This window comes from Alligator mississippiensis, chromosome 4 (genome assembly GCF_030867095.1).
Source record: "Alligator mississippiensis isolate rAllMis1 chromosome 4, rAllMis1, whole genome shotgun sequence".
Taxonomy (NCBI): domain Eukaryota; kingdom Metazoa; phylum Chordata; order Crocodylia; family Alligatoridae; genus Alligator; species Alligator mississippiensis.
The window spans coordinates 160,495,148-160,520,687 of record NC_081827.1 but is presented as its reverse complement, the minus strand read 5'-3'; the positions used below and the strand labels follow the sequence as shown (position 1 = coordinate 160,520,687).

The window sequence follows — 25,540 nt, the reverse complement described above, 5'->3', positions numbered from 1 at the left end:
TCAACCTTTTTGGACTCGAGTCACCTCTCCATAACTTTTGTGATCGAGTGGTATTCCATTTAATCAACTAACGTGTATATTATAGTGCTGATCTGCTTGCAGAGGGGCTGAATGATGGGGGTGGGGGATCCTTCAGGCAGGGACAAGCTAGAACCTCATCCAGACAGCCCCAGCACTCTGGTTGAGAAGCGCTGGGCTATACAGTGCAAATCTACCCTTGCCTCCTACGTGACTTCAGACTAACACAGCTGACTACATCTCTGCTCTTGGTGGCGGGAGCCATACTCAGTACTGGGAGCACTGGTGTTCAGCTCCAGGGTGGAGGCTCCAGGGCACAGGGAGAGTGACTGGGACATGCAGCTCTGCCAGTCTTGGCAAGATGCAGCCAGCTGTGGGGCAGAGCAGTGCATAGCAGCATTTGTTTGTAATGGCTGGGAGAGGAGAGTCTTGCATCTACTGAGGGGTCAGCAGGGCACAAGGCAGCTGTCCCTGCTGGTGTCTAGCCAGCATAGTGGTTTCTATGCTGGTGGTGCTCAAACCTCCAGGTCTGCCAAGCAGATCCAGTGCAGGTTCAGTCTGCCAGATCTGGCCATACACCCGCTCTGCCCAGGTGCTGGCCCAATCCATCCTCCGCTAAATCCAGCTCTGTACTGCACAGACCCTGTGCACAGGGTCATGTCATCTGGCCTGTAGGGCTTCCCTCAGCTCTGAAAATTAGGCACCAGGGGAATGGCAATTATTGCTGCCACTGCTCTACCTCCTCCAAATTTTCAGACCTGTGAGGAGCCCCTTGGCCTGGATGACACAGCTTCATGGGCTGGATCTGGCCCAAGGGGGGGCAAAGTTTAAGCACTGCTGCTCTGTACCTTCCTGGCCAGGGAGGCTTGCTAAGCCCAGAGTGTCATGTCTCAGCCCTGGTGCACCCTGTTCTCTGTATTCCTCCTCACCCTGGATCCATGGGTGATTCTAGCTTTACTGGGCACCAAGGGACCTGCGACACCCAGCTGACCAAGGCTGAGGGAGTGCAGGGTGTTGGGGTTGTCAAGCCACCACCCTGGGCACATCTGTCCAAACAAAGGCACTTAAGCCTGGAGCCCCAAACCCCATGCTGCTTCTGGACACCTGTGATGCTAGGGACACACATGTCCAGGGTAGTGCATAGCCCAGCATGATCGCTCCAGGCAGAGAAGGCTAAACCCCCTAGAAGGGGTTTGAATGCATCAGGGCTGCAACCCTCATGGTTTCCCAGCTCCCTTCTCCAGCCCCACCACCATTTCATGCACTCTTGGCCTCCACAGTGTGTCATCCCCTCCCCTGTCCTTCCTGGCAGGGCTCAGCCTAGCCCATACCCCACACAGCATAGACATCAGGCCCTTGGTAGTTGGCTGGGTGAGTTGCAGAGTGGGGACCACACCCCAATTCCTGCCAAAAGCTGCTGTGTCCCTCTGATAAGCTGATTTGGGGGTGGGGACAGGGGCGGGGGCTGTGACAGACTGCCCTGATAAGTGGCAGGAGCCATGTCACTGAGCGTTAGCGCTGCCTGTCTGCCCCAGTGCCGTGCTGCAGGGAACACCCAGAGCACTGGTTCCCTGGTGAGAAGGAGGGAAGAGAGGATGATGGCTTTAAACTGTGCATCTGGGCTACAGCTGCCTCCCATCTGGCTCAGCTGCTGGGTCCAGCTGCTCCTGATTCCCCAGGGACCATGGCTGGTGCAAGCCCTCAATCTGTGCTCAAGTCATCTCACTGTGTATATGGGGCCTGACTGCAGCTACTTTGGCTTCTCTATGGATTTCCTCCAAGCCAGCAATGGCAGGTGGGTGATGGGGCAGGGCTGGGCCCATCTCTACTCTGCCCCTAGGACAATTGAGGCCTAAGGCACTCTGAGGGTGAGTAGGGGTGGGTGAGGGCAATTCTTGTAGCTTTGGAAGCCCAGGAGAGGAGTGGTGAGGCTGGCAGGTGGCATCTGCTGGGCACAGCCCCAGGTTAGCTCCCCCAAGGATGTGCCATGGATCTGAGTGTCTAGGGGGTCCAGGTGCCCTGTCACTGGGGTCCATTGTCCCCCACAGGACTGCTTGTTAGGCAGAGGGCCCTGCTGCCTGTGCAGCCTGTGGGTTACTAGTCACATCATCACCCCTGTGCCAGGAGTGTGCCCAGCACCAGTGCCCGCAGCCTAGATTAACCCTTTCTACGAGAGTGCTAGGGCTCAGGCTATGTGCTGCCCATAGTGGGGTCTGAGCAGCCCGCTCCCTTTGGAGTTGCTAGGAGTAGCTTTCTGGGCTGCTTCTGCCTCGCTGACACCTGTAATCCTGGGAGGGCACCTGCAGTGTCAGCACTTGTTGGGTTGCTCCTACACAGTCCTTGCTGTAGTGGAGATCCCAGTCCTCTAAGGAAGTGGTGCTCAACCTCTTTTGTACCAGGACCTATTTGTAAACATGGATGGCCAGTCCCGACCCAGTGCCCCTCACTCTCAACCCACTGCCCTACAGGCTCCAGCCCCACAGTATTTGGGGCAGGGGGTGGGTGTGTGGGGCAGAAGGGGGGTGTATGGGGCATTGGGGGGAGCGCCAAGCAGCCCCTCACAAGCTGGAACTCTGCCAGCCTGCAAGGGAAAAGCCACCGTTTCCCACATTTTTCTCCTTTAAAGGAGAATCCATTTTTAAAGTTTGCTCGTGACCCTTTCATATATTCTTGCAACCCACTTTTGGGTTGCAACCCTTGGGTTGAGAAACACTGCTCTAGTGCAACCATGAGTCCTTGTTAGGGACCCAGGGCATTCTAGGGCTGCCCTCTTCTGCCAGTCCCAAAATGCCAGGCAGTGCTGCAATATGCAGCTGCTGGGTCCCACGGCTGCATTGCAGCATGGGGCGAAGAGGCTCTGAGTCGTTCCCTGATACCAGGCACTTCCTCACAGTCTGTGAATGAAGCAGCAGAGGCCTGAGCAGGGAGTGGAAGGCAATGGGCAGCAAAAGGCAGCCAGAACAGCTGGACTGGCAGGATTCTCCAGACCAGGAGCCCTCCAGAGTCCCCAGACCCTAGATCAGGATCTGTTCTACCTCCCCTGGGGGCTCTGCTCAACCCCCATTCAGCAGCCTGCATATGATGCTGCAGGGGCCCAGTGGCAGGGGTGCATGCCTGGCCCTGACATGGGTGACTCTTTGTGCCCACAGCATGAATATAGTGGTGGAAGCCCCGAAGGCCAACACCTCGCAACTTGATGTGATCGAGCCCGGAGCTGTGTTCTTGTGCCCCTGGGCGCCCCATGGGAAGCCATGCTACGAAATACCATTTGATAGCAAAAGTGAGAACCTGCTGGGCTGCGGAGAGAGCTGAACTTCCTGCCTCTGGCCTGCGCCAGGGCACTTGGTGATAAACTGGGGGAGATAGGGGTGGGCATGGGGAGGGGCAGAGACATCCCTCCCAGTGTGGAGCAGAGTTGGTGCTGGCATGTGTGTGGGGAGGGGCAAGATTTCCAGATTTCCCACAAAGCAGGTGCCAGCTTTTGGCCAGGCTGTGGGGAGGGGGTGCATCCCTAGTTAGGTTTGGCTGAGGTGGGTCAGGGGTCTCTAGTGCCACCCTGGCAGCTTCAGCCCGGCTCTCTAATTGAGCTTCTGCTCTCCCCAGGGGATCAGGTGGAGTCCAGATTTCACTTCCAGCTGAAGAACTATAAATCACACCAGTGGTTCGGGGCATCCGTGAGCACCTGGAAGAGCAACGTGGTGGTGGGTCCCATGGACAATACAGATCCTTGGGCAGCACAGTCCCTCTGGAAGGAGCCAGCAGAGTTGGGTTGGACTGGGAGACTGTAAGGGGCACCTATGGTGGGAGATGGAGGAAGGGGAGACCCTATGTCCAGGTGCTGGCTGCTTGTGGCCACTAGGGAGCCAGCCCATGGCATTGTGATGGGAGAGGAGGGGGCAGCTGGTACACTTGGTTACAGCCCTTCCCTCTGGGCTGTCACCAGGGAACAGAGTCCCACCAGGCATCCTGGCCTGCAGTCACTCTGTGGCTGTTCACCAAATAAATGGCATGTTGGTCCTGAGGGTTGGATAGCCCCTGGCAGGGAGATACAAGGGAAATGTGGATGTTGGTGGCTCGTTATGAAGGAAGCTGGGGAAGTCTCGGGCAGAGACAGCCCAGCAATTAGAGGTTCCAGCATCACCTGCTGATGATGGCCCGGGGAGGGGGTGGTACGTGGAAGGGGCAAGATGGGCCTGGCTAGCATGGGACCATGCTCTCAGCAAGGTGCCGGAGAGCAGTGGCTCCCAGCAGTCGATTGGGGGGGAGGAGTGGGGGGAGAGGAGGTGCCTGGGCGTTAGCTGGGTCTTCTCCATGCCCTGCAGGCCTGCACCCCCCTGCAGCACTGGAACATCTTTGAGCACTCGGCACTGGCACAGGCCACCAAGACACCTGTCGGCACCTGCTTCATGGCCTCCAACAACCTGAGCCACTTTGCTGAGTATTCGCCCTGCCGCTCTCACCGGATGGATTCATTGTATGCTACGGATGGCTACTGTGAGTGAGGGATTCCCCAGGGCCAGTTGCTGAGACCAATGCGCACTCTCCCCCACCCCTCACCCTGGGGCACTTTTCCATGTAGAGATGGGGTGTGACACAGGGACTCTGAGTGTGCACAGGCTATATCCGCAGGTACCTGGAGAGCAATGGATGTCCCTGCATTGCCCCCAGCTGTGTGCTGCTGCAGGCTCCTGCTTTCATCACTGTCTGGCTGGGAGTAGCTTATCTGCCCCCATCACTACCAACGCTCGTGCCCAGGCCCTCACAACCCCCAGTAAAGTGGCATCACCCTGGGGAAAATGAAGCACAAAGAAGCTGGGCCCAGCCTCCACTGTGCTCAGTGCCCAGCATGCCCAACTCCCTCCCCTGCAGTTCCCAAACTCTCCCAGGGAGAGGAGGCAGAGCCAGGCAACAACCAAGCCCCAGCCTGGTGCCAGTCCCAGCTCAGTCTGGGTGCTCTCTGTAGTTGCCATTACAGGGGGCTGGATCTTGGGGCCTGGGAAACCCAGGGCTCCTCCTCTACCTGTTTTCTACTTCGCTTCCTAATAACTTTGGGTGTCTATACACATGCTGTGGGGTTAAGGGGGGGGGGGGGAGGGCGGGTGCTTTCATTAGAGCACCTCCAAGAGCCACTCTAATTAAAAGTGCCTGCAGTGTCACGTATTCAGCATGCCATGCTTCAAAATGGTGGCGGGGCACTTGAACTATAGCTCATATGACAAGCTTTAGTTAAAGCACCCTAGCCACCATTCTGAAGCGTGTGTGACGTGGAGGCTGCTAGAGCATGTTAACGTGCGCCCGCAGATTCAATTAATCTAATGCTAATTGGCACACATCTCAGCAGACATCCAGCATGTGTATAGGTGTCCTTTGTGCCTGTGAGGAGCTGAGTACTAGTGTACCCTGCTGTGCCAGGACCTCAGGGACTGTTGCCCTGGTGCTTAGCGGGAGCTGGGCCTTTCCTCCTTAGCCCACATGGACGTGGTCAAACCAAAATTGTGGCCAGACAGCTGGGGCTGGTGCCCAGCCTGCAAGCATGCAGGTTGGGGCATAGTCTCACATTATGCTTAGTTCCCCAGAGGTCTGGGTGCAGCCAGATGGATGTGAGAGGCACCAGGTTGGAGTAGATGCTGTCCTGCACTTGCTGTGTCAGACCTGATCACAGTCCACATGCTGGTGCCCAACCTAGCATCTCCTGCTGCCCCACGGAAGACCAGAGGGCTGGCTAGTTAGGACCCAGCTCAGCCCTGTGCTGCAGGAGCTTGTCCCCAAGGCCTTGCAGGAACATACAGAAGGACTGTCCACCCCTTCCTGGGTCAGCTGGGGCCTCCCCAGCCTGGAAATAGCAGCTTGGATTCTGCTATTAGGTCACGGCTGAGGTCTGGTTTGGAATGAGGAACCCAAAACCCACCGCTCTTCAACCCCCACAGCATCCCCTAGCTCCTATTCTGCCTAGCTCCAACACTTCCTCATGCCCCTCTCCACAGACAATGACAAGCGGTAATGTGAGGTTGGCTTCAGCTCCACCATCACTAGTGTGAGTAGGACCATGGCGGGAGCCATTGCAATGTGGGATCATGTGTGCTTGTGGGTGCCTAGGTCCATGGGGAGGCAGTGGTGTGTATACCTCTGAGTGGGTGAGGGTGCACACTCCTAGAGGTGTGTGTGTTTGCTCTGGAGGTATGCATGCAGGCCATGGGTATGTGTGTCCATGATGGGGGTTATGCTCAGAGGTTGGTGCTTGGGGGAGGCAGTGTTCATGTATGTGCCCAGGGATGCATGTGTGTGGACATGCATGTGCATGCCTATAATAGGGATGTGTGCCCAGGCGTGTGCATGTTCCCAGAGGGCTATATGTTCCCTTGCAGACTGGCACACTGGTGCTGGGGGCCCCAGGAGGATACTACTTTGATGGTAAGTGTCCTCTGCTCCTCCCCAGGCCAGGCCTGGGCTCTATTGTTCTGGGAGGGGCCGAGCCACATGAGTTCCTGGGGCTCCTGGCAGGGCAGGACCCAATGTCCTCCTGGCATGATTCATCTCTCTGCAGAGCCACCCAGAGAGGGGTGACACGTGCACCAGCCATCCTGCCCACCTCTCCCCTCCTTGTGTCTTGCCCCTGCCTACAATGCAGCTGGAGGCATTGCTGCTGCCCATGCCAAGGGATACTTGGGAGCAGGATCTGACTAGGAGCCCCAGCCAGTGTTGATCCAACTTCCATAACATCCAGGCCCCCAGCTCAGTGCGGCAGGACCTCCCAGAGCCTTGGTCATGGCTCTGGGAGCAAGGAGGTGCCTGCGGCTCATGCCTCCCTGCAGCTGGGAAATGCTAGTGGAACCAGACAGTGAAATCTCGCCCCTACCTTGGGCAAATTCAAGAGGAGATTGGATGATCACCTGTCTGGGGTCTTGTGAACCCAGCATTCATTCCTGCCTGTGGCAGGGGGTCAGGCTAGATGATCTGTTCAGGTCCCTCCTGACTCTAGCTACTATGAAACCAGAGATCCCACCCCTCATCAGGCACAGGCCCAGGAAGGCCTGAGTGACTCTGAGTCCACTGTGCATGGGATAGGGGAGAGGAAAGGGACATTAACCCTTTAACTTTGTCTTGCCACCTTCCCCCATCCCAATCACTTTCTCACTTGAGGATTCTGGATGTGCCCTCAGGGATGATCTTCGCAGTCAGTTTGTCTGCAATTAAGTCCTCCTACCGTGGCACCGCCATGATCTGGTCAGTCAAGGAGGAGCAGGTGTCAGAGGAGGTACGCCATGGCTATGAAGACTCATACAGAGGTGAGTGGGCACTGGACAGCACTTCTGCCCACTGCCCCCAGCTGGTCTTTAACTTTACACCTTCCTCACCACTGAGGAACTGGGGCACAGAGCAGAGCAGTGTTTGCACAAAGGCACCCACAAGTCACTGGCAGAGTCCAAGCTCCCAGCCCCCCTGCTCTAACCCATCAAGCCCCACATACCTTCCAGAGCTGGGAAGAGACGCCAGGAGTCCTGGTGCTCTCCTGCCCTAACTGCTAGTTCTTCCCTGTCCCTACCCCTTGGCATCTCTCCTCCACATGCTGACAGCTCTGCCCATATCATGTGCAGTAGATGGGGCTTTGTGGGGGTGAGTTAGTTAACCCAAAGTCTCTCTCCCTTTCAGGGTACTTAGTAGCTGTGGGGGAGTTTGACGAGGATCCTAGGACGGCAGGTATGGTGATTTGCCCTGTGTGCTAGGGTGCCTCATTCTTTTCTCCCTAGGAGCTCTGGTGTTCAACAGATTGCCCCATGCTGCACTGGGCTCCCTTCCCCTGGGGCTGCCAGCTGGGGTCCTCAAACCATGATACTGTGGGGATGTCTCACTCCCTGCCAACAGCTGGCAGGCATTTCCCCACTGTCCTGCCCTCTACTAGTCTCTGTGCACCACAGCTCTCAGTGGAGCTGGTCACAGAGGCTCCCTCCAAGTGAGCTGACAATCCACGGGCAAATGGGACCTGTGGCCCCAGTGCTGCTCTCCTGTCTCATACCTGACTCACCAGAGAGCCTGGGCTTAGCCATCCCCCAGGAGTTTCTCCCACTGTGCCTCTGTTTCTGACCTGGGGGGGTGGCTCTGCAGGACCTGTCTGGCCTGGGCACCACACCCATGAAGTTACCAGCTGCCCAGTTTGGTGTGTAGGCCAAAGGTGCCCAAATCTCCCCAGATCCAGGGCATGGGCAGCGCCCTCTTTGAGGGGCATTGCAGAGCCAGCCAAGGCCAGGCAGTGCTCCTTTATCATGCCCTTCTGGTCCCTCGAGGAACCCCCCAGTTCTTGCAGGGGGTCACAAAATGAGCCTAGTCAGTGGTGACAGGGAGCAAGTGCAGTTGGGGTCCTAGGCTTGGGGCAGGGTCCTGGGCCATTCACACAGGGCTTGTGTGTTTCTTTTGCAGAGTATGTGGTGGGCGTCCCCAACAAATACAACACCAAAGGTGGAGTGAGTATTGTCCCCACCTCTATGTCACTGACCAGCCCAGAGGCCTGGTTTTCTTGCCCAGTCCAGGGCACTGAAGCTGTTCTGGGACAGACCCAGGCACTGGGGGCTGCTGTCATTCTGCCTGGTCCTGCTGTAATTCCCTCCCACTGCCACAGAGGCATTGTGGGGCTCAGGTGGGGTAGCAGCTTCTCCCTAAGGTGCCAAGGCCTGAAGACCCATGTTGGTACCTGGGGCAGTGCCCTCAGGCAGGAGGATGGCGTGGGGCCATGGGCCCTGCTCTTCCATAGGAGAATCTATGTAGAGGGCAGGTCCCTTCTACCCTGGGGTAGGAGCTACCTTCAGTCCCTCCTGGCTGGTTTGTTTCTCCCCATGGCAGGTCGAGATCTTGAGCACCTACAAGAAGCTGCAGCTGCTGCAGAATATCCAGAGTGAGCAGGTACCAGCCCCCAGCACCGTCCCAGTCCCTGCTCCCCCAGTGCAACCCCCTGGCACCAGCCCCTGCTTCCCTGCCCTGCCCTGTAACAACCTGCCACATCACCCACTCTGTCCCCAAATAGGACCCCAGCCTTGACCCCTACTGGATGATCCCCACTGCACTGCCCCACACACTTGCCTCTTGCCCTTAAGTTATCAGTCTCCGAGAAACATAGCAGAGGCTATGGGGTCAGGTTGAGAGGCACTGGCAGGGCTCTGAGGGGAACTCAGGGCTGGGGAAGCAGAGGATCTGGGTTGGGATTTTGGGCCCCCTGCATGCAATGACCCCTGCATGCAATGTCCTCCTTCAAGACAAGCACCCCTAGGACTGGGGGTCCGGGCTCAGCCCAGTGCTCACCCTCACCTCATGTCTTCCAGATTGCTTCTTACTTTGGACACACAGTGGCTGTTGTGGATGTCAATGGAGATGGGTGAGGGCATTTCCCCCTTCCAGGGCCAGGCTGAGGTCTTGGCAACACTGTTGGGGCAGGTGGGGCGTCCAGTGGCTTCAGAGAGGGGCCTTCCCTGAGTCTTGCAGGCTGAGCTGAGGGTGTCTAGAGTGACCTGCACTGCACTGACAGGGGTGGATGCAGAAACCTGTGGGGTGACAGGTTTCTGTCTGTTCTTGTGAGCGAGCAGCTTGAGCCCTCTGCCCAATGCTGCTTGTCTGTGGTGACCCCATCAGGGCCCAGCTCAGCCCCTGGAGCCTCTGCTTCACCCCCTTCAGCCTCATTCGGAGCTGTGCACACAGGGAGGGAGCCCTGCCAGATCCCCTGTCTCCCAGCCCCATAAACTGCACAAATCCCAGTGCACAGTCTAGACACCTTGCAGCTGGTGATGGATCCATGGCACAACCAGGCCTGCCCCACGATGGGTGGAGGCACTGGGCAGCACTGCTTGCCCTCCTGCCCTAGAGATACTCTGATGTTCCCAGCTCTCCTCTTGCTTTTGGGCATGGCAGGCTCCTCCTGATTCCTCATGTTGGGTTTGTGCTGCCACCTGGTGTCCACTGCAGCTGGTACAGCCTGGCATGAGGCAGGCTCTGGCTCCAGCAGGGGCAAAGGGGATGGGAGGCAGGAGAGGGGCAGAGCCATATGCTGCAGGGGAACCACCCACCCACCCCATTTGTGGTGGTCCAGTGACCACCTATGGCTCCCCCAGTTGCCCCAGGGGAAGGAGCAAACTGAGGAGGGGCCGGGCCTCCCTCTCAGGGCAAAGGGCTGCAGGCTGCCCCCATGCTACCTGGGCCAAGGGAATGGGCTGGAGGTCATTCAGGAGAGCTGCGCATGGCAGCTGCTGCTGTTTATGAAGCACAGGTAGGTGAACTCCCTCCCCACCTGTCCATAGCTGGGGACAAGCAGACAGGAGACAGCTCTGCATGGCTCCCAGACCACTCAGCCAGAAGAACCCCAGGTTGTGACAGTGTCCTGCAGCCTCAGTGCTGACAGCGGCAGGGGCAGGGAGCCAGGGCACCCTCTGCTCATCCCAGGGGAGCAGTGAATGTGGGCACTCCAGAGACTTGCACCCCTGGCCCCATTGTCCCCATCTCTGTCCCCCGTCTGGGGTCACTGTAACCCTGCCTAGGCCCTGTGGGCCAGCCCTGCTGTTCTGACCCCACTATCAAGCAGGCCATGGCTCTGGGGCTGGGGCTTTGCCCTTGTGTGAGCTGTCCCTGTCTCCCAGGAAAGATGATATCCTGGTGGGGGCCCCGCTGTACATGGAGCGCCGCTCTGACCAGAAGCTGTATGAGGTGGGACGCGTCTACCTGTACTTGCAGCTGGGACATCCCTACAGCAACCCCTGGCAGAAGCTGACGGGCACCGATGTGTATGGCCGCTTTGGCACCGCCATTGCACCACTCGGGGACCTGGACCAGGACGGCTACATGGGTAATGCCAGCCACACCTCACCCAGTTGGCACACAGGGCCTGGGCACACATCCTCTTCCCTGGGTCTCAGCCCATCCCTGCTCCATGGCTGAGGCCTGTGTATCTAGCACCAGGGAGGGGCTGGGGTAGGGGTGTTGTGTGTGCACTGTGGCAGGGGATGGGCCCTGTGGGTTGGCATGGAGACCTGCCCATGGGACATGAGACTAGTGGGGCTGGAGGTTGGGCAGAGCAGAAGGGGCAGATGAGCATGACAGCAGTCCCTGGCTGGGTTGGGATGAGTCCAGCCCTGGAGTAAGTGAGCTTATGTGTGCCTTGGCAGGGGCACATGGGCCTGCCCTGGGCTGGAGCTGCTGCTGCTGCTTCTGCTGCCTCCTCCCTACCAGTACTGCCTGGATCCTTGCCTTCCCTCCCAGCCCTTGCCCTGGGTTTGATTTTTCCCTGATGATGTCCACAGGGCCCATACTGTGGTGCTTCATTGCAGCCATTGAGCTGGGGGCTAGCTGAGTGTGGGGAGCCAGGGGACACTTGGGCAGCCTGATGCTTGTGCCTCCCTGGTGTTGGAGTGCCTGCATGGTCAGACTGCCAGGGCAATGCTGAGCCATAACAGAGCAGCCACTGGCCATGGGCATCCTCATGGGGAGGAGGGAAGCATTAAGGAGGGGAAAGAGTCCCCCTGGAGTTGACCCTTGGGAGGTGGCTGTGCCTGGTTAGTCTGCATCCGCTCACATGCCCTAGGAGCTGGGAGTCCCCTGATCCCAGTTTGATAGATGAGGAAACTGAGACAAGGAGGAATAATGTATCACTCAGGGTAACAGGGGCAGAACCCAGGAGTCCTGACTCTCAGCCCCATACTGTAAGCACTAGGCTGACACCTTCACTCTTCCCATGGCCTGGGCACAGCACGATCCCAGTCACTGCACCCATGTGTGTGAGATCCTTACACAGGTGAACAGAGGCACAGGTGGCTCAGTCTGTGCCTTGCCCCCGATGCTGGGCTCACATCTCCCTCTGCTTTGTTTACCCAGATGTGGCAGTGGGAGCCCCATTTGCTGGCCAGGGTGGAAGTGGCCGTGTGTTCATCTACAACGGGCACAGCGAGGGGCTTCAGACACCTGCCTCCCAGGTCCTAGACAGCCCCTTCCCTGGGCGTGCCAGTTTTGGCTTCTCTGTGCGTGGAGCCACTGACATTGATGCCAATGGGTACCCAGGTATGGAGATCACAGCAGTCCAGAGGCACTGACCATTACAGCCCACACCCCCCATATCAGGACACCACAAACTCAGAGCGGAGGGGAGCCTGGCTGTGACCACAACCAAGTGGGATGGTGGGAGGGTGATAGGGGCTCAGCCCTGCACCCAGACCCAGCAGTATTGCAGGTCATCAAGGTCCCTGTGCTTGGCTCTGCCCCCTGCCCTGTCTAGCGCTGACCCTGTGAGTTGCACAGACAGGCTTCTAGGGCACAGTTGACCACACTGTCCTAGCTAGACAGCACCTGCCCCTGCCCATGGCTGCTGCTGCCAGTACACCCTAGATCTCATGCCCGGAGTCCGAATTGACCCCACTGTGACCCTTGGCTTGTGTCCACAGACATGCTGGTTGGGGCGTTTGGTGCTGGCAAGGTGGCTGTGTACAGGTGAGTACTCAGGGTGAGCATGTGCTAGACCAGGACATCACTCCAGGGCACTGTGTGCCCTTTAGGGATGTATCCTGGAGGCTGCCTTCCCACAGGAGGATCAAGCCCTTAAAGCTCCCACTGTGGAGCTGGCAGGGCAGGTGGCACAATGCACAGGACAGGCTCTCTCCAGGCACCAGCTGCTCCCTCACTGCATTCTCAGCCCAGGGCCTCCAATCCCATGGGGAGGGACTGGCACAGGCTGCAGGCCTCCAGTCCCCTCTCACCACTTCCTCCCTGTGGCATCAGGATCCTGCCATGCTTACCTGTCTCCCCAGCCCAGCAGCCCCCTTGTGTCAGTGTCATGAGAATAACAGCCTACTACTGCTGGAAGCCCTTGGGGCTTCTCCTTGCTGCAGAGCACAGGGCCTGCAGGATTTGAGCCCAGGTGTGGCTCCTCCCCACCCCTGGCTGGATTGGGTTGAGTCCAGCCCTGGAATAACTGAGCTCAGATGCATCTTGGCAGAGGCACATGGGCCTGCCCTGGGGTGGAGCTGCTGCTTTCACTGCCCCCTCCCTATCAGTGCTGCCTTTGAAGGGCTGGATCCTTGACTTCCCTCCAGCCTTTACCTGGGTCTGATTGTTCCTGATGGTGTCCACAGGGCTCATCCTGTGGTGATGGCCAAGACCCAGCTCTCCATGCCAGATGTGCTGAACCCTGAGGAGAAGACCTGCACCATGCCCAACTCCAAGACTCCTGCCAGCTGGTGAGCAGACTGGGGTGCAGTATGCCTTTGGGGGGCATAGTGCTCTTGTCAATGGGCAACCATGGGGTGTGGTGCTGCTAGGGGGAAGGGGGTTGTGGGTTGAGGATGGAGGTGCCGCAGAGGCCATGATGAGGGGCAGGGGCCTGGGCCAGGGTTGACATGGCTTGAGTGAGAGCCCAGAAGCATGAAAGTGCCTGGGTCTACCCAGCAAGCTGCTGTCCCCACCCCTCAGTGGCCTGGCAGACCCCTAACCCTGCTTGGGGGGTGGGGGGTTATTTCTGCCATTGCAGCTTCTCCATTGAGATATGCGTGAGCATGTTGGGGAAGAGCATCCCAGAGGAGATCAGTGAGTGCAGGCGGCCGCGTGCATGAGCCCCTGGGGAGCTGGCTCCTTAGGGCAGGCATCAATGACCAGCTACAGCCTGGGGAAGGGCCAAGGTTATCTGTAACGTGCTGGTTCCAGTGGGCAAGTGGGCATGAAGCTGTATTATACGCCTGCTATCTCTGAGGCTGGAGTCTAGGGCTGTGTATCTGCTAGCTGCATTTTATGGAGCTGCTCCAGGATGTAGTTATGCCTCTGATGGGAGATAGGCCTTGAGGGAGCTGACAGACCTGGGTACCTCACCAGTCCTCTCTCACTGGGTCACTGGTTGAAATCCTACCGTGCTCAGCAGTGGCTGCCCAGTGACTCCGTAGCTGCTTTTCAGGGGCTTGTGTTGGCCTGGTGGGCTGATCCCCAAGCCGTGACATCTGGCCCTCATGGACTCCCTTCCCACCAGGGCTGAGCAGGCCATGGAGATGATGCTTCCCCTTCTAGTGGACCCCTCACAGCCAGTGCTGGAATGAGGGAGGTTCTCCTGTGGGTGGCCTAGTCTCTCATCTCCTAGGCCATGGGAGTGATTGGAGGGTGAAGGCAATACTCCTCAGTGCACTTGCTTTCTTGACCTAACCCAGCCAGGTCAAGCTACTCTCAGTTTGATGTCCTGCATGACAGGAGATGGGCTGGGAGAGGAAACAGGTCCCACAGTTAAAGTGTACCAGCTGCGTGCAGCCTGTGAGCACTGGGAACTGTGACTACCCCATGCTTCCACGTCCCCCAGAACTGAATGCCAGCCTGCAGCTGGATCGGATGAAGCAGAAGTCTGGGAAACGGATCTTCTTGTTCCAGCCACACGAGTCCACATTGACCCTGAAGCTGTCAAAGGAGGGGCCTCCCTTCTGCCATCACTTCTTAGACTATCTGCGGGTATGGAGGAGGTAGAGGCAGGGTGCACCACAGCTGTGGTCTGTTGGAAAGCTATTGGGGCACTGGAGAAGAGGGTGGGTGAAGCCCATGGCCCTGGCAGCCTCTGGTTGTGTGCAGATAGGGTGGCCTCAAATCCATGTGGGAAATCAATGAAGCCCTTGGCTGGAGTGGTGCTTCAGAGGACTTTGTCCGTAGGGAGAAGGAGCTGCCTTGATGCCTGGGCACAGACTTCAAATGATTGAGATGTCTCAGAAGAGAATGAAGCTGAGGTTGTCTCTTAGCCACAGATCTGGGGTTGGCTATGTCTGGGCAGCAGAGTGAGGCAGGGAGACTCAAGGAAGGGAGACTCTCTTCAGCATTTCTCATCCCCCCTCCTCCACCCCCTAAGGATGAGGCTGATTTCAAGGACAAGCTAAGCCCCATAGTCGTGAGCATCAATTTGACCCTGGCCACCCCATTGGACACTGAGGACTTGGGACTTGTGCTTTACGGAGACACCCTGGTTCAGAAACACGCAGGCTGGCTTCCTGCCTCTCCTATCTGCTTGGGGAGCTGTGAAACTGTCCAAGCAATGGGGGAGAGGCACTGCATGAACACTGCACCCAGCCTGTGGAAGAAACCAGGCTAAGCTGCCAAGAGAACAGCCCCAGCCCAGCCCATTTCACAGAGATGGGATTTGCCCCTGGAATCTGGTTTTCACTGCAGGAGAGGCCTGTGGCTGCCATCTCAGCTCCAGAATGATTCTCTTCAATGCAGCTGGTGCCCTTTCATCCAGACCCACAGACCTCCTGCCCTCCCAGTATTGAGCTCCCTTCTCCTTGTGCTAGTGCCCTGCATCTCAACCTGTAGCCTGTTGCTATACAAACCAGGTTCCCTCCTGACCACTGTACTGATTTTTCTGACTCCCAACTTACTTCCAACCTTTCCTGGCTGTGCCTGTGGTTGGTCTGGAGCAGAGAAAGGCCAGTCCTGTTGCAACACACCATTTACTAAAATTCATCTTTGCCTTGTGTCTTTCCCTGGCTGCAGACACGCATCGTGTTGGACTGCGGTGAAGACAACGTATGCATTCCTGACTTGAGGCTCTCGGCCTGCAAGTAAGCACCACAGCAGGGCTGTGTGGGACTTGTGGCTCAGACCCTCCTGGCTGGGGATGAAGTTAGGATGAACCCACTGTCCTTCATGGGTCAGGAAGACTCCCTTTCAGGGCGTGTTGCTAAAGTCAGTTCTTTGAAGGTGGTTTATTTATGCCTTGTCCGAAGCCCCCAGCATTAGCTGTTGTCAGCATCAGAATACAGGATTAGCTGGGGAGCTCTAGGAATCAAGACAGCTTGGTTCCCATTGGCCATTACCCATTGTCACATGATTTTTTTGGCTAACACATTGTAGACAGCTTCCATTGGCCATTTCCTGCTGTTGTACAGTTCCAATTGGATAGCCCAAAAATATAGATGATTCCTATGGCCAAAACCCACCATTATATGCTTTCTATTGGCTAGCACACACTGTAGAAGATTCTCGTTGGCCAGTTCCAAGATTTCTTCTCCCTAAGGATGGGGCCTTGGCTCTGTTTGCTCATATAACTGCCTCTCTTTCAGGGATCTGGATTACCTGCTCATTGGTGCTGAGAACATGGTTCACATTAAGGCTGATGCGGCCAATGAAGGGGAAGGTGCTTTTGAGGCAGAGCTGCAGGTGCAGCTCCCACCCAGCGCCCACTATCAGAGAGCTGTCAGCAACATGCAGGTACAGAGGGGCCTGCCAGGGCCCTCTGCTCTCTCAGGGCTCAAGGGCATTGGCCATGCCAGAATCTTCCCATGTGCAAGAAGGGCTTCCCCATAGGATCCAGGAGACACCCTCCCTGACCTGACCCTACAACCGGAAGAAAGGGGCTCCTTCAGAGCTCCTTCCACTGGTACTTCTCTGCAGCAGGATTTGCAGTCCTTCCCCATGCCTCAGTCACCTGCCCCAGACAGGCTTTGCCATTGCACTGTCTCCTCTGTGTCATCATCAGGATTTGAACCCTGATCTTCAGCTGTTGCTTGGGCTGTAGGGGGTCTCTACTCCCTGGTAGGATGCTAGGCTCCTTTTGGCCCCACACACACATTGCACAGCCTGAACAGGGATGGAGGACCTAGGGGAATGGTTCCCATATCTGTGCATCCAGGCACCTCTCACATTGTGACACCATCTGTCCAGAGGGAAGCTTCACTCTCCCTGCTCCAGCCTGCCCTTACAGCTCCTCCCTGTGATAACTTCTTGTCCCCAAACCCATCCCACTGCAGGGCATGGAGAAGCTGATCTGTAACCCCCAGAAGAATAATGAGACCCACATGGTGATCTGTGAGCTGGGGAACCCCATGAAGACTGGCACCAAGGTATGGGGCATCTCTGCTGCATGCCAGCCAGTGTCTATCTGTCTTCTGCTGCCTTTGCCTGAGGCAGGCTGCTGAAGCCCTCAAGTGGCATGTCCCTTGGCCAGGGCAGGACTGGATGATGACCACTGTCCCTCTGATTAATCTCCAGGAGCCTCGGGCTGCTGACTGGTCACTGCAGTTCTCAGTGATGGTGCCCTGCGCTTCTGCACATGTGCTGGCCCCTTCCCCAGCTCATCCCAGCACTCACACCACTGACACTGCTCCTGCTTTGGGGCAGACCTTGTCCAAAGGAGTTCAGCAGTGTCTGTGGGTGCACGCTGTCTCTTCAGCCTCTCTTGTGGTCTTACGGTGTCTGTGGTATCTGTGCTCTTGGCTATAGTCACAAGGGTATGGCACATGGTACATACATGCTCTCACCTCTCTACAGGTCACTGTGGACATAGCAGTCAGTGTTGCCAACCTGGAGGATGCAGGTGACACCATCACATTTCTATTGCAGTTGAGGAGGTGAGGCAGCAAACACCCTTCTCCTTTCCCTGCAAGTGTGCGCAGAGGCCTGGTGATGCCTCTGACCATGTCCCCCTGTGGCGGGCAACCATCACTGGGCTGCACAGTGCCAGCCTGGACAGAGCCTGTGAGCCCTTCAGGCTTCTTGGGAGACTTGGAATGAATTGCCTTTCTCCCCCTGCCCTCTGGGGAGCAGGCCCCAGGTGTCCCAGCACTGAGGGGTTGGTTTGCTATCACCCCTTGGCCACTTACTTGAAGTCACCTGCAGAAGCACCTAAAGAAGTTCCTTGCCACAGTCCTAATCCAATCCCAGCTCTGGGCCTCAGGCAAATAGGAACAAATTAACCCTTGCACGCCCCTGGGAGATGGCTAGTTACTATGCTGGTGACAAAGTGACTGCGACACCCAGGAGTCCTGCACCCCACTCTCACCACCCATACCCATTGTCCCCACCCTGCTTCCTGCTAGTGATGCTCATGCCCCACTCACCCTGAGCCAATGCTCCATGTGAGACTGACCCAGCGTTTTCCCCTCCCTCTTGTGCCGCAGCAAAAACAGCCAGAATCCCAACAGCAATGTGACGGTGGTGCAGGTCCCCATCAAGGTAGCTGCCCAGATGGAGCTGAGAGGGTGAGGGGCTCCTGGGGGAGCTAGGGGGTGGGGATGGGTAGAGTGAGTCCTGGGGGAGACAGATGCTTCTTGTGAAGGGTGAGGTAGAGTTCCTCAGTGGCCTAGACTGATGCTGGGGCTGGCCTAGGACCTGGGGCCAGCCCAACAGTATTGGCCATGTAACACCACAGTACTACTCTGGGCCTAGTGGCACTGGGTTCACAGCCATGCAGCATCTCTTCAAAGGATGCGTGTGGATGACAGTCAGGTCATGAGGCAGTGGCAGCCCCTGCAGGGCCTGATGTCAGCTTGCCTTGCTTCTGGGGGCCAGCGAAGGGACAGCTCCACCATAGGGAGGGCACTGGGAGTGGAGGTGGGGGCAGTCCAATGCTGGTAAGACAGGGATGAGCCTGTCTGCCCTTGGGTCCCCTAGGAATTCCCTCCCTGCAACCATGGTGGTGCCACTGGAGGGATGGACACAACCAGAGGACAGTCGCTGGCTGGAGGACTATGGCCCCAAGGTGGAGCATGTCTACCAGGTAGAGCTCTGGCAGTGTGGAATGATGGGTGTATGGGGCAAGGGACACAGTGGAGCCAAAGACCTTTAGACCAGTGGTCCTCAACCTTTTTTGTTCCAGGACCCATTTGTGAACATTGGCCAATCCTGACCCAGAACCCCTCACTCCCAACCTGCTGTCCCCCTTCCCTCCTCGCCCCCCAGGCCTCAGCCCCCTGGTGGGTGTATGGGGTGGGGGAGGGATACAAGCAGCCCCTTGCAGGCTGGGATGCTGCCAGTCTGCAAAGGGAAAAGCCACAGTTTCCCACATTTTTCTCCTTTTAAAGGAGAATTAATTTTTAAAGTTTGTTGATCCATTTTTAAAGTTTGTTCATGACCCTTTCATATATTCTTGCAACCCACTTTTGAGTTACAACCCACAGGTTGAGAAACACTGCTCTAGACTAGTCTCCAGCACCATCCACTTTGCAGGAATGCTGTCACCTCCATCTGGCACCAAGCTGTGTCCCCAGTCAGGGTCTGGCCAGAATGGGGAATACAAGGGCCTGGGAGACCTGCTGGGTCCCCTCCCCAAAGGGTACAGGGTATGCTCAGCCCCAAGCATCAGGGTGTCCCCAGGGGCCTCTGCATGCAGCTAAACTGCAGACCAACATGGGGGTTGAGTTGGGTGAGCAGGGCAGCCTGGTGAGCAGCAGGTGGAGCCAGGGGCTGCACTGGCCTCCCAGGGTCCCATGTGGCTGACTTGAGGGCAGTATGGGCTGCGGGGATGTGTAAGCATTAGGGAACTGCCAGCAAGCTGTGTTTCTGCCCTGCAAGCTCAGAGTCCGGGCTGTGTGGCCCCCAAGGCAGCCAGGCACCAGGTGGCCAGAGCCACGCCATGCGCTGTCATGGGCCCCCACACCTGTCTGCTGTGGGGACACATGCTCCTGCACCCATGCCTACTTCTCCATGCTGTGCTCCAGCACTGTCTGCACAGGGGGGGGCAAGGACCTTGGTGTTCCTTTGCAGATGTGGCACTGGCATTGACCTCTGATCCACTTGGATGCGAAGCAGTAAAACCCCTGTCTACTCTGCTTCCTCCCTCAAAGGCTATCAGCAGAAGGCCCATCCCTTGGGAGTTATGCAGCCAGACTGGCTAGGAGGGTCATGACTCGGCTGCTTGCCCGCAGCACCAAGTGCCAGGCCCCTGGTCCACAGTGCAGCACACAGCAGGCTCCCAGCTCCATCCCTTGCCCTCCCTACATGGCTGGCCTGCTGCCCCCTGCTTTACACCTTTCCTTTTCTCCCCCAAGCTGCATAACAAGGGCCCCGGGAGAGTGAGCGGAGTGGCCCTTCAGGTGGACTTCCTCAGCCAGTTCCAAAGTGACTTCTTTCTGTATCTCGCGAGTCACAGCACTGAGGGGAAGATCAACTGCTCTGACCCCGCAAACGTGAACCCTCTTGGGGTAAGAGCGGAGATGTGCATGAGGAGGCCACTGCTTCTGGGGCAGGGGAAGGGAGGGGAGACCACAGCTCCCTGAGGTTGCGGGAAGGGTGCCTGCAGCTCTCTGGTCACAGGGCCCTAGCTCTGGCTCTTGCAGGGCCCTCCATCTCTCTGCAGATCTAGGCTTCAGCTGCACAAGTGGTGAGCTCTGTGACTGGCACTTGGTTCCACACTGACCCGGGGACATGGGCAGCCCCAGGGTGAGGGGATGGTGGGAGCAGCAAAGGAAACCTCCCCTCTCAGCCTGTAGAGCAGGATTGGCTGGCTCAGACTGTTTGTGGTAACAAGTACTCACAGGCACAGCCAGTCTTGCTCCCCCTCTCCTGACCATGGCACAACCCAAGTTATTGCCTGAGCCACCAGCTTGGGGCTCTAGTGAGCTCTTGTCCTACAAGACAGCTAGGACAGAGCCCACTGTCATGCTCCTGGGTCTATCCCAGGCCTGCAGAGGTGCTGGGCAGGGTGCAGGCTGGAACAGGACAACCCAAGGGACCAGATTCTGGCCATAATCAGTGCTGTAAATCCAGAGGGGGAATCCTGGACCACACTGGAGTCACCCCAGAGAGTGAGAACAAGATCTGTCATTGTCCATGCACTCATGTCAATAGCTCTGTCCCAGGGTCCCTTGTCAAGGGGGGGGGGCGGCGCAAAGTCTTGGAATAGTGATTCCCTCCCCCCCCCCAACCACACACACACACAACTGCTGGGCGCAAGGATAAGAAGCCTATGTTGCATCCCTCTTATTCCAGCTGGACATCCAAAAACCCATGGTCTCCCCCAGCAACAATGAGAGCCGCCAGCCAGCCCACAGGCGAGAGAGATGGGAAGCAGATGAGGAAGGCCTACCCACTCTCCAGGAGCCCCTCCTGTTGGTAAGTGAGGGCTACTCTGAGCACACTGAACTGAGAAAACTGGTCCTACTGACACCAGCTGTGCTGTGGGGCTACCCAGAGACAGCCAGGGAGAATGGGAGGAACAGGAAGCTGCTGGCAGGGGAGTCCTGACCTAGGCAGAAGGTCATGGGGATGTGTGGGAGCTGTGGGCATGGGACAGTCAGAGAAGCAAAAGGGTCCTGAATGCAGGGTGGGGGAGGGAGCAGTGCAAACCATATGGGTGGAGTGGACGGTACATCCAGGTAAGGTTCTGTGTTTGTGCACCTCCAGGTCCTCCTAGCCTCCCTGAACCTCAGCTCCAGCCCCTGGAGCAGGGCTACCCATTACACTCTCCTTCTACCCATTCCAGAGTTGAGCATCCAGAGGGGATGAACTCACTCCCCCACCCCTATGTTCTGGGTCCAGCCATGCTGCTGGCAGGAGATGGGGAGCAGCTGAGTTGTACTGGACTAGACTAGAGCAAAGTGATGATTAACTCCATCTCTGCAGAACTGTAGCAGCCAGCCCTGTGTGACTATCACTTGCTATGTGGAGAGCTTGGAGAAGGACCAGAGAGCCATGGTGACCGTGCATGCCATCCTGTGGATGAAGAGTTTCATGAAGGTAGATTGGCCCCAGCACAGAGCCCTCATGGAAGCAGGGTCCTATGCCCTCCTCTTTGTCCTTCCTAAGGGCAGCAGGGCCCCTTGCAGCCTGCCTTTGTTGTACAGCCCTCCTTGCATGATTGAGGTTCCTCCTGCCCCTCTTCCACCCCAGGAGAGAGCAGGTTCCCCAGGGACCAGATTCTGTCCATGGTCATGGTGCTGTAAATCTAGAGGGATCTCCTGGATCACACTGGAGTTGCCCCAAAGTGAGGGATGTGGGAACAGGACCTGCTGTCATCCATGAGCTGGGACACCAGTGGCTCTCTTGCAGGGGTCCAATGCCTTGTGCTGGGAAGGGCCCTGCCTACCCACCTAGGAAAAGCACCCAGAGCAGCATTCTCAGTGTGTGCTGCCATGATGGACATGTACATTCATGGCACTGACTTGGCAGTCTCCCAGGGGCACAGGCTGACCTCTGGGTTAATGGAGTCACGAGGAATGGCCCACTTTTCAGAGATGCTGAGCATCCACATCAAATCAGTCACAGGCCTGGGAACCCAGGTTGTGGTCCCCACCCAGCAAGGCAGGCCATTTGGGGCTGCTGTGCCAAGGGAGTAAATCTCCCTGTATCAGGAGACATCCTGCCCAGCCTCCTGCCAAGTGTGTGCATGGAACGGCAGGAATTGTTCTCTACAGCCAGGGGCCACAACCCACCACCTCAGAGCCTGTGTCCCAACACCAGAGCAGAGGGGATTTTTGGGGGGTGGGCTACAGGACCTGGCCCTGCTGGGACTTCCTAGGACGAGCAGTGAGAATGGGGGACAGTCACTACCTCACATACACAGCTGAGGCAGCACAGGCTGTGGTGCATCTTTGGCACTATGCTCCTGCCAGTGTCCGACTGGCCTCTCAGACTGCCCTCATAGGCTTCTCTCAACACAGCGTCCCCATGACCAGTTCATCATCCAGTCCCAGGCTTGGTACAATGTCTCCGCGATGCCATACCGGATCCAACCTGAAGTCTTGCCAAGTGGAAGTGCCACGGTACGTCCCTGGATCTTTAAAGGGGGAGGGGGCCAAGTAGAACCCTTCCAAGTTAATGGTCTGGGTTGGTGTTAGGGTTAGGATCAGGTATGGGTTAGAGGAGGGTTAAGTCAGTTGGGGTGAAGGCTAGGGGTTTAGGCTAGGTTTGAAATTAGGGTCATGGGCTAAAGTTAGCATTTGTGTGGGGAAAGGGCTAGACTTGGGGTGGGAGCTGAACTGTGTTTCAGGTAAAGGCTGCATTGGGCTTAGCATTTGGGTTATGGTGGGGTAGGTTGGGGCTTTGCTGCAGTCTGAGAGTGGGAAGAAAGACCTGCGTGTGGTCCCATGATCTGCGCTGGTGGGTGGCTTGGTGGAGCACCAGCAGAGTGGTCCTGCTCAGGGGAGTCTGGCTGCCTTGGCTTGGTTCTGTTAGACCAGATTCCAGGGCTGGTGCTGACCCTGAAACCACAAGCTGTGGTGCTTCTTGCTTAGGCCTTGTCCCTGCTACTCACGAGACCAAGACCAGCAGTAGAGGCCATTTCCCATTGGTCCCCATTGGTCACATACAAGAGTTTGTTCCAAAGCTTAGGGAGAGGGAGCTCCTGCATCTACACTGTGGGCTGGCAGTGACATTGGGCAGTGTGGGTGGAAGCATGGTTTGGGAGGGCACCAGGAGCTGGCAGAAATTTGGTGCCTTCTGGCTAGTGCACCAGGGGCTGGCAGAGACTGAAGCCAGCCTCTGTGTTGGACCTAGAGTCCTGCTCTGGTGGCCTGTCTTGCATTGGCCAGTTCTCCCTGGTCCCCTGAGGGAGGCTATGACACAAAGTGAGGGGTACTGCAGGGTCAGGGGGTAAGTGCTAAGCTGATGTGGGTAATGCACCTGGGATGGAGACTTTGAGCCTCTTGTGTGCCTGGCTGGAGTGGGGGAGCCCAGCCCATCATGCCATTGGGGTCATTTGGGATCAGCTCTGGGTTCAGCAGGCCTCACTGAGCCCACCTTAGACCCTGCTGTTGGCCCAGGCACTAACCTGTCTTTCCTCTCCAGGCTGACACGAAGTTGCTGTGGGTGAGCCCTGATGGCAAGAAGGAGATCCCCACCTGGTGGATAGTGCTGGCTGTGTTGGCGGGGCTGCTGCTCTTGGCCATTTTTATCTTTGTCATGTGGAAGGTGAGGCCTTGGCCACCAGCATGTCACCTACGCTCAAGGGGCCTGCTGGGACAAGATGATTATGGGGAGAGCAGCCTAGCACAGGGCTGGCAGTGGGGGCATAGTCGATGGGGAGACAAGTCTGGTGTGTGGCGTGATCTCCTGCGGAACTGACCCCAACTAGCTCGGTGGGGGCCCAGAGTAGGGATGACTCCTGGCCCAGGCCACCCTGGGAGTGTGCTGTCTGGGGATGTCAGAGACCTGTTAATAACCATTCTGTGCTCTACTGCAGATGGGCTTTTTCAAGAGGAAGCGGCTACTCTCAAATGAAGAGGACCTAAAGAGTGACGAGGATGGGGCATCCCAGGCAGAGTAGGGCCAGTAGAGCCCAGTCCCTTCTCCTGTGCTCCTGTCCCTGCTTGGTCTCTCCCCAGCCCATGCTAAGGGCTCCACCCAGAGCAGACAGGAGCAGAGCTGCTGCCTCCTCCAGACAGACTGGTCCTGTCCTATCTGTGCCCCACATACCGCTTTGGCACACAGAGTCCTACCTCTCCCCTACAAGAAGTATCTCCTTTCCCAGACTAAGTTCATGTCCTCACAGGGTCCTGCCACACAGAGATCTTCTCTTCCAGTGGCCCTGCTCTGCTTGGATTGGTCTCCTCACACCAACGATCAGGGGCCCAGGTCCCTTCCTGTGTCTCAGTGGTCCACTCGGTGTGCAGTATCCCAGTACCAAAGTAGTAAAGCTAGAGCAGACAGAGACACAACATTGCAGAGCCCATGTCTTAGCCCCAGGAAACACTGTCCACTGTTGGATAAAGGGGGAGAGAAGCTGAAATGGATGCTGCCCAAACCCCACCTCTGTAGTTGGGGCTGGAGGCTGGTGTGTCCCTATTTTTCACCCCAGGAAGAGGCTGATCAGTCCTCCAGGCAAGTGCCAATGGCTACTGAGGCACCAGGTATGGAGGGCACAACTCTGCACCCAGCTGTACCCTCTGGGAGATGCTTCTCCCACTCTGAGCACAGTGCACCCACTCCAAACCCTGAGCTCCACCCTCCTGCTTCCTGCTCTGCAATAAACCTCTTTCCAGCATCCTCTTGTAGGCACTGTCCTCCTTTCCTACCTTGGGTGGGGGAGAGCCAGGTATTGTGACCCTCACCTGGCAGGGAAGGTTGCCAGTATCCAGCGGGGGACACTACCACTGGCTTCTCCTCAGCCCTTCAGTGTGATGGGACTAAGATTCCCAGCTCATGCTCAGGCTTATAAAAGGGTTGGACCATCCTCCAGCTCCAGCACTGGCCCTTTTCTGAGGTGTGATTGCTGATCTGTGCTGTAGGGCAGTGACCCATGCTGTTCCTTTGCCCCAAGCATGCCAATGAGTCTGGACCTTTACTCTGGGCTGCTCCCTCAGGACACCAGGGTGGAAGCTCTGGCAGAGGCTGCTCTCCATGGTGCAGGCCAGGGAGACTTTTTGGGGTTGCATGGCTGCTCAACTGGATCTACTTTAGTGAATGGGGGTGACAGCCTCTGACGGCCCAGGGAGTTTAAAGGAAAAGGCTAAGCCGAAGACATGGCTATGGTTTGCCATGGGCCTAGACTCCTGTCTGTTTCCAGAGTCTGCAGCTGAGTGCAGGCCCTTAGCTCAAGCAGACATGAGTCCTGGGGTGCAGTTCCCTGTGAGCATGCTCACCTCTGCTCAGGAGTCCAAATTTCCAGCATGGGGCTGAGAATCCACAACTGCTACTATCTAGTATCCTTCCTGGGCTGGAGCTCAAAGGTGCCATGGGAAATCATGCCCCAGGGGACAACATTATGCACCCCAAACTGAGGCATCCTGAATATGCAACATCTTAGCAGGTAACATGGCAGGGAGTCTGGGAAGGGAATAACAGTGGGTTTTAAATGCTGGGATTGAGGGGCATTGGCAGAGCT

The 25,540-nt window shown here is 57.1% G+C and overlaps 1 protein-coding gene across 2 annotated transcripts; it reads left to right on the top strand.

The window, feature by feature from the left end:
- The first annotated feature begins 1,517 nt into the window (after nt 1-1,517).
- Nucleotides 1,518-24,700, top strand: ITGA2B (integrin subunit alpha 2b). 2 transcript variants are annotated; one of them, XM_019475926.2, is made up of 27 exons: nt 1,518-1,813; nt 3,168-3,298; nt 3,622-3,719; nt 4,341-4,512; nt 7,179-7,304; nt 7,669-7,716; nt 8,434-8,477; nt 8,854-8,913; nt 9,330-9,382; nt 10,635-10,840; nt 11,866-12,048; nt 12,429-12,474; nt 13,116-13,220; nt 13,511-13,566; nt 14,321-14,466; nt 15,496-15,563; nt 16,065-16,212; nt 16,752-16,844; nt 17,272-17,351; nt 17,901-17,981; nt 18,394-18,499; nt 19,770-19,922; nt 20,710-20,832; nt 21,343-21,456; nt 22,380-22,481; nt 23,506-23,628; nt 23,900-24,700. In XM_019475926.2, exons 1-27 carry the CDS (start codon nt 1,518-1,520, stop codon nt 23,981-23,983), a joined length of 3,045 nt encoding a protein of 1,014 aa, XP_019331471.2. In that variant the 3' UTR covers nt 23,984-24,700. The 2 variants fall into 2 exon arrangements, with proteins under 2 accessions (XP_019331471.2, XP_019331480.2); XM_019475935.2 differs by lacking the exon at nt 16,752-16,844.
- Nucleotides 24,701-25,540: the final 840 nt, after the last annotated feature.

Excerpts from the sequence above, each read along its gene's own strand:
- ITGA2B (XM_019475926.2), top strand. The coding sequence starts at position 1,518 with ATGTCACTGAGCGTTAGCGCTGCCTGTCTGCCCCAGTGCCGTGCTGCA. Across the intron at positions 16,845-17,271 it reads CCATGAAGACTGGCACCAAG|GTCACTGTGGACATAGCAGT; the intron begins GTATGGGGCATC and ends ACCTCTCTACAG. Across the intron at positions 23,629-23,899 it reads TTATCTTTGTCATGTGGAAG|ATGGGCTTTTTCAAGAGGAA; the intron begins GTGAGGCCTTGG and ends GCTCTACTGCAG.